General features: G+C 38.9%; 1 protein-coding gene across 4 annotated transcripts in view; it reads left to right on the forward strand.

The window, feature by feature from the left end:
• The window catches only part of si:dkeyp-121d4.3 (uncharacterized), a 42501-nt gene extending 32745 nt beyond the window's left edge, over positions 1–9756 (forward strand). For 2 of the 4 annotated variants that reach the window (XM_067386748.1, XM_067386747.1), the window contains exons 16-19: positions 48–494; positions 1718–3808; positions 4084–4174; positions 6216–7190. In XM_067386748.1, coding sequence (XP_067242849.1) covers positions 48–494; positions 1718–3808; positions 4084–4174; positions 6216–6835 — 3249 coding nt within the window. In that variant the 3' untranslated portion in view covers positions 6836–7190. Of the gene's footprint in view, positions 1–47; positions 495–1717; positions 3809–4083; positions 4175–6215; positions 7191–8823 lie in introns of those variants that run through there. The other 2 variants (XM_067386750.1, XM_067386749.1) reach the window with 2 other exon arrangements.
• Positions 9757–10152: the final 396 nt, after the last annotated feature.

A 10152-nucleotide genomic window follows, 5' to 3' on the forward strand; every position in this document is an offset into this window, starting at 1 on the left:
TATCTTAATTTCTTTTGCATCTCACTGTCTCTCTTATATTCTTTAAGGCTTCTGCAAGCAAGGAAACTACTGCTCCATTTATAAAGAGTGAGAGTCAAGACATGGATATAGGATACCGTCAACAGACTAGTGCTTTTGGCTCAAATACATCTGGCTGCTCTGCATTTGAAAGTAATTCTGAGAGGACTTTGAACACTGCATGGTCTGAGAAGATATCTTTACCTCAGATTGAGGATCCAGAATTGATTAGAAAAAAGAAGCAATTAGAAGAACTCAGTGAGTCCATAGCACGCAAAAGAGCGATATTCGCCTTGGAACAGAAGGTCAAAGTTGTTCAGGAAGTGCCAGAAGTGGAAGCGGAATATGAGTTTGACACGCACACAGATGACAAATTTGTAATGTCTAAAGGGAACTTATGGAGCTCTGAAATAAAACCTGATGTTCAACCGAAAAAGTCCATTCTGAAGAAACGCTCAGAGATTCTCCGCTCTCAGGTTTGTTCATTGTAAAGGATATTATAAAAATTAGCACTCCTTGGTGGAAGAAACAGCTTAAGGTGGTGACATAGCTGACATGGTAGCTGAATAGTTGCTGGTAGTTTGCAAGGTTAAGCCTCGGGTATACTTCGGCCGTCCGTGTTCGTGCACCGTCCGCATGACGTAATTTTCGTCATGCGGCGGGCTCGCAGCTGGCCACACACCCTGGCCGCGTGCAGGCCAAATTTCGAGACCGTGCGGACAGTCCGCGTGCAACAGCGCATGCGCAAGCAGTATAGAAGAGTCCACTAGGTGGCAATACGCACAGTATTGAGCACAGTGTTCAGCCGTCAAAGAAGAGTGTGAAAAGACCGGTTTAAAAACAACACGCTTGAAAAAAGAGAAAAACACGACAATGGACAGCGAACTTGACCAGCGTTTGTGCGAAGAGATTAGAAAGTAACCACATTTGTACAATTCATGTTTGAAAGAGTACAAAGACGTGTTTAGGGCGGCAAATTCATGGAGGGAAAGAAGTAAAATATGGGAAAGGATGAACTTCTTTTCTTCTCCGATCATGCCCAGTAATTGTCACGTTGATGACACGACTCAGTGCTGCTCTCCGATGTCTGGTAGAGCATAGAAAAAAAACTACTGCGCATGTGACGAACGCGGTCATCCGCGCGCATCCGTGGTGTAGTATACTTTGAAAGACACGCGGACGTGACTGCACGCGTGACGCGTCCGGGCGCGGAAAGTGAAGTATACCCGGGTCTTTATGCATCCCACCAGCTGTGGTCCTCTGATTTCAAGCTCTGATAGCTGAATGTCCCATCAGTGCTATTAAAAAGTACTTTTGAAGCGCTTTTTCACCATCTGGCTGAACAGTTCTGAGCATGATGAGTTTGGTACCAGCAGCATTTCCAACCCGGCTCAGAATGGTACCATTGCAAACCATTCCATGCATTAACTTTTCAACATGTTTAGCCAACTGTACTCTTCACAGGAGAAACATGTTGGTGGAAAAGCTTTAGTGATGTGCAAAATCATGGCAGGTCACGTACACCTCAATGGAAACTTGTGTGATTCATCAGCAGTAACCTTTTGGCTCAATGGTGGAAAAGCACTATCAGAAGCCAGAGTGAGCACAATGTTTTAAGGAAAAGCTACCTGTCACAACACAATTTGTGAAAAAATTATTTGTATTTTTTTTATTTGTATTATTATTTGTATCCTTGCAGAGTGACACAACCTCAGTTGATGAATATGGTCAACCATGTCAGGATGATTCTACTTTTGCAAAAATACTTTCTCAGACGCCAACAGCTTCACCATTTAACAGGTCCTCAAATCCACAGCCCATTCATCCTAGTACTTTTGCCTTTTTCAAGCAGTTCATAAATGAGTCTTCAGCAGCCTCACAAGTGACTGGATCGCCTCCTTTTAACAAGCTAGCAATCCCACAGCCACTTGCACAAGCCTCCAGTTCAATGTCTTTGCATGACCAGAAATCTTCCAACTTGTCCAAAGGTAACAATTCTCATGATGACCAACAGAGGGCAACATCTCGCCAGCCTCATGACCACCCCCATAGCAGTAACCCTTCAACAAGTCAGACTTCACCATCCGGTCAAAATCGCAGTGTTACAACTCAAATGGAACGCTTCCTCAGTGCTCTCAACAAGGCTGACACCAGTGTCGTTAACTCATTGTTTCAAGAGGCAAGAAAGGATCTGGCTTCAATGAACACCAAGAAACCCACTCAACCACAACTAGATAGAAACATACCCTTCATGGATGAGATATATGATCCTTTTAAGGAAGATGAAGACAATGATCCGCCATCCTTTATGGGTAAACATTCTGGCCCAGAACGAGTTAAACACGCTGTGAAGACTGAAACCCGTTTGAATGACCCTAGCAAAGATGACCTCTTGCCTCATGAAAGAGCTGTTCAAGATGGTAGTGGCTTTTCTCAACTTGTTGGAATGAAGTATGGTGTAGACCCTACTGCAAAAGCTGAAAAGAAAAGTCCATATGGGCATCCAATGGTTTCAGAAAATTGGAGCATGCATAAAGATCCAAATCGGTTTTCTGAGCAATGGAATCAGTATGAAGAGGGTACTGATCCATATGCAACAGAGCATGAACATTACACTGGTCACAATCTGTATAGGGAGCGTAGTCAGTCTGTTGAGTACCAGAAAGTCAATCCAAATGTCCTGCTTTCTTGCGTAGAGGACAGAGAGATGCCTGATAGTAGTTTTGACAAAAGCTTAGCTCGTCAGCAGTCTGAAGAAAGCAATGAAGATAAAGACAGAAAGTCAGAGAACTTTGAAAAGATTCAGAGTCTTCTTCAGACAATAGGACTTCAACTAGACACAGCAGAAGTTAGCAAATTAGCAGACAGGACACAAGAACGGTTGTATGGCAAGATGAGAAAACCTCATAGTGCATCTTCTCACTCCTTTGACCAAAGAAGGGAGCGATCAGTGAGCCAATCTGAGCACAGGGGTAGTAGTAGTAGGGCAGATTCCTCAGACTCTGAAGGTGTCCGATCTGTTTCCCCAGCTCATTCCTCAAATCGCAAGGTTTACATGAGCTATAAGGACTCTGTAAAATATAAAGACCAGACCAAAGTGGAAGAAGTAGACCTAACTAGCATTAAGAGAACTGTAGTGAATTTGAAACCAGCAACAGACAAACAAGATCCTTACAAAACTTCATCTGAGCTGACTGCAGCTTCTGAAGTTTCGTTCCAACCAGTGACCGGTTTAACCACAGTTCAACCAGATAGTTCCCAGTATGCCCAAACTTCCAATGTTCCCACCTTTTCAGCTTCACAATATTCACAATATCAAAGCAGTGATCAACAGTTCTGGGGTGTGGCCCCTGGTCTGTACCCTTATGGCACTGTACCTCCATCGCCTAATCTAGGTTATGCTAGTGGTCTCCAAGCAATGCCTCCGCAAATGATGGCTACTTATGGTTCGTACACTGCACAAATGGCCAATCCATATTGTGTGCCGCCTCACCTCTCCATGCCATATTCTTATGGTCCTGCATCTATTCACAACCCTCTCCACCTCTCCTCAATGGGCGCTTCCTACGATAACAAAGCAGCTAAGCAAGTCCCAACAAAGCCTGTTAGATGCCTCAAAACAATAGAAACAGTCCAGACAGTTGAAACAGTTAATGCAGGGCCTGCCAGGGCACTTGTTAGCATAGAGCCTACAGAGGACAATCAAGCAAAAAGTACATCGGAGGAAGCCAAGAGTATACAGATTGCTACCATTACAGAAGACGACATCAAGGCTAAGCAGAAGAAACGGGTATGACATCTTTCTTCAAACTTCTCACATGTGGAATCCTTTGTTCGGTGATCCTTAATATCCATGTTATAGTTAATTTTATACTCATGTCGTACTTTGTAATTCTGTGATGTGGCAAATACCGGAAGCTATTCAAGGACAATGTTGCATTGAGCTAATTGTCTTCAGCTTATAAAGGCACCTGTAACATTTGGAACCTGTGATAAATCTGCTGATTGTTTTAGCACAATTTTGTCAGTGAGAGTTTTGTTCTTATATAATTGTGCTCTGGGCAGCTTGAACAGTTTAACCAGAGAATGAAGCTGAAGAAAGAGCAGCAAATGGAAGCCCAGCGAGCACGTGGACAAAATCGGAATTCAGCTACAGGTATTAGTATTTCCAGTCTTTAGGTTCAGGCATTTATTGACTTCTTTATTATTTATTGAGCTTCAGATGTAATTACCTGCATAGTTTTTTTTTTTTTTTTTTAAATTATTGTCTTGCAAGAAAATTAGTCATCCAGACCAGTACTTTTATTCCCAAGAAAACTTTATTCAGTCAGTTCTTAGATGATATTGGGGACAGTATGAGATCATGATGTACTTAGCCCTAACCTAGTCCTTTGTCATGAGATTAGGAAACAGTACTTTGGAGTTCTTGGAATGTTTCAAAAGAAGGGGAGGGGAGGGAAGGGGGCATAATTTCAACCCGCCAGACCAACAAGACAATTTTATGGCATTATTGTATACACATCAAACATAAATTAGCATAGCTATCTTATAGTGCTGGGACGATACATCGATTCTCGAACAATACAAGGAATCTGGATTTTTTTCTTTTTTTTTCTCTAATCGATTCTGAGCTTAGTTTTAACACCAGATGGCGATCTAGGGTAGTTTTTAACCGCTCACTCTCAAACTCTCATGAAGAAGAACGCTTGTCATGTAAGTGGTTAAATATACTTGCACCTCGGCTCAGAATGCTTTTATGATGCAAGATTTGTAATTCCTTCAACCTTTTCGAAATTTATGAATGATTTTTTTTAGGTTTAAGTATTGTGTGTAAAGAAATTGGTGGCAGGCAGTATACGAGTGTTTCTAAAGCACATAAAGTAGTGTCATCTGCTGTTTAGAAAATAAGCTCAGAATCTATTTGCGAGAGAATCGCTCCAGATTCTTCTTATGGAGATTCGATGTATTGTCCCAGTCCTACTATCACAACAAAAATCAATACTTGTCAAAATGCAAATAGGTGCTAGATGTGACATCCAGATGAACTACATCATCGGAAGTCAGGGGTTGGTAGAGTCGTCATTTGTTGGATTATTATTCACACCGGGAAAAACTGAAATAGCGCTATAATGGCTTGGCGTATTCTGGGATCCATGGTCGAAATTATTGGATCCTTTTTTTAATAGCAGACTATAAAATTAGAATCTTGATGAATTTGTGAAAACAATGGTATTAGTTTTTTTTTTAATAGTGGTTTTATGTTTTAAAGTATTGAATTTTTTTCAGAGAGCAAGCTGGAAACTTTCACTACACTGGATGTGCGCATTAGAAGTAGATTGGTTGGAATATATTTAGTGGTGCTGTCTACACCGGAAGTCTCTGTTAAAGCATGTGGGGATGCACTTTCCGTTGACAGTTGCCCTGTTTCTTTCCTTTTTTTTTCTTCACTTTTAACACTATATTTTTTGTGTTATTTAAAATCATTATTAGAATGTCTAAATGTTTTTGCAGTGCATTTATTTTAGGGTGCGTCCGCATGTACCATTGTTTTGAGAATTTTTGCCGGTGAAATACAGTAATTTCAATAGGAATCAACATGATCAGGTGAAGGTGAAGTATTTCCACAAATTTTGCAGAAAGCTTCTTGGTTTGAAAGTGACTTCTGTGTGAGCTGCGAAATTTTGCTAATGTGACCTCACCTTTACTTCAAAGTTGTGGTTTGTTGATTTCTTTCCATATGTAAATGCAATTGTATCAAAAGTAGCATTATGTAAAACAAATTGCTATTCTAAAATATCTCATGCTAAGTCAATTTTCTGTTGTTGGTTTATCCATGATTTAGTGCATAGTAGGGGCATCAGCTTCAACGCTGCTTCTAAATTAGACAATCTCAAGCCGACAACGCTAGTCGCTTCCAGTGTAGACGCATGTTCTTGCAAAACAATAGATGCAGATCAGATGGCAGATAAGATAAATTATACTTTACATCTCTTTATTGTTTGTCAACTTATTTGCCAAAATTAGATGAGGATTGTCAGGATTAGGAAAAGGTCTTCTGTTATAAATATCCCTTGGTAGGTCTTGAAATTATGTTAGATTATGGACCATCCTTTTTTTAAAAAACAAAACAAAACAAATTATCACTTGATCAAGCCTATTGAGGTTAATGTACACCCTATATTGTAACATATTTACAGGTAAAAGTTCCCCCAGTGAGATAAAGAATGTGTGGATATGTGGCCACTCTCTTGTGTTTTGGGCTGAGAAGAGGGCTACTTCCCCTGAGTATGGAGTGCAGTTGGGCATGCACCCAAACTGTGTGCGCATCTGGTGGAAGGGCGTGCAGGGCATGACGTGGCAACAGCTTGTACCTTTGCTGCACCAGCTCAAAGACAACTGGCCCAAACCTGATGTGCTTATAATCCACTTGGGTGGAAATGACATAAGCACAACTGCTCCAGAAGCATTTTTTGAGACTGTGAAGAAAGATATGACCTCATTGAAGAGCATATTCCCCCAATGCCTGCCGGTGTGGTCCAGCATCCTTTCACGACAGTCCTGGAGGGGTACAGAAGATAGCAAAGAAATGGACATCATTCGTATGGCCATTAATGACAGCATACAAAAAATGATGCCGGAACTGGGTGGCTCTTCTTTGAGCCACAGCAACATAAAACCCACTTTGGGACACTACAGACCAGATGGGGTTCACCTCTCTGGGAAGGGCATTGATATCTTCAATCTCAACCTACAGGCTTTTTTGGAGAAATGGGAGCGTGAAACTAATAAGACAGAGACATCTAGCCCATCGGTTTGAGATGAGGAAATTCCTTAAATGGTCTTTTGTTCAGCTATTGCAGCTGTCAACTTGTACAGTGCCATGTCTTTTGTTGATGTTTTTGTTTTTTGTAACTTCAGAATGTATTGTTATACAGCTTATGTCGAATTAAAGTAAATCAGATTTCTTTTCGATACATAAAAATTACAGAAATATTTTGAATAATGTTAGACTTTTACTTGTTTGAGTTTTTACTTGTTCTGTTTTATACATTTAGTTTAATGACAAATAAAGACAATTGAATCACCTTACCTTACTGTTGTCTTTTGGTAAGGAATGAACTTTGTTTTGTATCATACACATGGGATTTCAAGAAAGTTACCTATACCTCCCCTTGCATGATTTTTTTAAAAATTTTATATTAGTAAATTTAGCCATCTGGAAGCATCAACTCCATTTAACACATTTTACAATAATTAAATGCATTCCACAAATCAATCTGGGACTGTGAGAAAAGTAGTCTCTCTGCCAACGATTTCTAATGCCTTAGGTCAGTGAAATCCAAATGGTATGTGTACCACATTGGGTTGTTTTTAATTTTGTGCTAAAATCTACTAGTTTCACTCATTGTTGATATTGCGTACTTGTTGAGCTTTTATGGTATTTACATTCCAACATAAAGATTGTAAATGCCTTTTAAAAGAAAAATACTAAATTTGGAGAAACTGCCAGGAGTCTGCTTAGCCATGGAAACAAAGCAACTTCTTGAACAGAGAAATGCACCTACATTTATAGGATATATAAAAATAACAGATGATCACTTCCCATCGTTAATCACAAAATGTCTAGACTGTTTAATCATAAAATGAGTTAGACTGCTTAATCACCATATATTTCAGCATTTCAGACTTCAATACAAGCTTGTAACTGTTAAAGGATTAGTTCACCAAAAATGAAATTTCTTTCATTAAGTACTCACCCTCATGTCGTTTCAAATTTGTAAGACCTTTGTTTAGTATCTTCAAAACAAAAAATGTTTTTGATGAAATCCAAGGGTTTCTGAACCACGCATAGGCAGCAACATCATTGAATCCAGAAAGGTTTTAAAGACATAAGACAACAGTTCAAATTGTTGAATAAAGTCGTTAATTTTGTTTTTGTTTTTTTGTGCACAAAAAATATCACTTCATAACATTAAGGTTGAAAAACTGCAGTCACATGGACTATTTTAACGATTTCTTTAATACCTTTCTGGACCTCAAAAGGTGAAATGATGTTGCTAGGTTGCTTCAGAAACACTTGAATTTTATCAAAAAATATCTTAATTTGTGTTCCGAAGATGAACAAAGGTCATAAGGGTGTGGGACCACATGAGGGCGAGTAATTAATGACAGAATTTTAATTTTGGGGTAAACTATCCCTTTAAGAACATGAAACAGGGATTGAGCAAACTAACAAAAGAATCATAAGATTTCCGATCTCCCATAAACCCCCCTTCACTACACTTAAAATGATGTGAAATTTTTCTCCATCAAAGAAATTTCCATCTCAGACTACATGAGATAATTGACACACATCAAGCCTCTTAACTCTGCTAGACTAGAGAGAAGTTCACAAAGGGTGTTGTCCGCTTATTTTTTCTTGATGTTATCGGTAAAGTCTGTTTGTAGTCATTGATTTAAAAGTCTGGGCCTGGTTTCACAGGTCTTAGGGTTAGAGGACAGGGCTTAGTTTAATTAGGACATTTAAGTAGCTTTTATAAATGTGCCTTAGGAAAAAAACATTACTGGTGTGCATCTTGAGACAAAACAATGGCACTGACATATTTTAAGATATATCAGTGCAAGTTAAACCAGCTCAAACATGCATTTTAGTCTGGGACTAGGCTTAAGCCTTGTATAGGAAACCAGGGGTCGATGTCCCTTTTAACATTTTAATGTGATCTACATTCATGTTAACCTTTCTTGATTATGTCCATCTGTTTCTTCCTCCATCCATATCCAAATGTAATCATCTTGGTGTCTAAGTCTCCTGGAATCAGAATCAGTAAGAAAAAACAGTCACTGTGGAATTCGCCAGGTAAGTGGTTGTTCTATATAATTGGAAAAGTCATGGAAATTTGTTAGTCAAAATGTGTAGGAACCCTGGATATCTTTTGGATATTTTTCTTTGAATCCTGCTTAGTTAGTTAATGTCATTACAAGAATAAACACGGAACACCTGAAGTTGAAAGTGAAGCAGAGAACAAAATGAGATGACTGCATTAGATCATTACATGACTGTGAGTATCTGCTGATATATACACCCAAAATCTCTTACATGCCCTAAAATAGAGTCTGGTCATCACCCATGCAATCCATACCCTGCTCCCTTAATCAGTGTCGAGAAACACACCTCCTTATAGACTTTGCACATGTCTCAAATGTGATTTAAATGAAGATATGTCTATTTATTTCCATTCATTCAAGTCATCACAAACTGTCATGGTTTTATTATCCTACCAATGGAAAGTCCATATCAGATGAAGTAAGTAATGGTGAGAAGCTCCTGCAGTGCCATGTTTGATGGACTGACTGAAGTACTTCTTCTCCAGACCAGGATTCATCAGATATGTTTTGTGACCTGCTCTTTTACTTGGTGACTATATTTACTTATATGTATTGTATAGTAGTAAAATAAGCATTTCTACTCTTCTTTTGCTGGTTTCCTAGTTGTCTAATAAACCTGACATTGTACAGCAGTTGTTGGCTCTTTGATGAATGCTTTGTTCTTTTGTAAGTTGCTTTGGATAAAAGCATCTTCTAAATGCATAAATGTAAACGTCTTCCCTCCCTTTTTATAGAAAATGCTTTGATTTTGTTGGAAAATGTATAAAGTTATAAATATTAAATAAATGGCTCTCTAAATAAGCTATGCACCTTGTTTCAGACTCATTCAAGGTGTTTCAGATCTCACTTTTATCAACCACACACACCACCCAGATATGAGGACAAGAACATTAAGTCATTATATGTCTTGTTTCCTATATTATAAATTGAGTAATTATTCCAGGAAAGGGCACCAAACAGATTTGCAATGACAGAAACATAATCTAAACTTTTCCATTTTAAAAGCGTGTTGAAAGTCAAAAATCCATTGGCGATAGGTAGGGGAAACTACTGACTTCATGAGAATGAGTCATCTAGCTAATGAATGCTAAAGCTACACTATCAGCCTGTACAGCTATTGGATAAAAACTGTTTTTGAGTCAGTTTGTCCATGTTTTAATGGATCTGTACCTTCTGCCTGATGGCAGCAGATTAAAAAGGAGAGTTACCTGGATGAGATGTGTCCTTTATGATGCTGTAAGCTCTTGA

This window comes from Chanodichthys erythropterus, chromosome 5, assembly GCF_024489055.1.
Source record: "Chanodichthys erythropterus isolate Z2021 chromosome 5, ASM2448905v1, whole genome shotgun sequence".
Lineage (NCBI taxonomy): Eukaryota > Metazoa > Chordata > Actinopteri > Cypriniformes > Xenocyprididae > Chanodichthys > Chanodichthys erythropterus.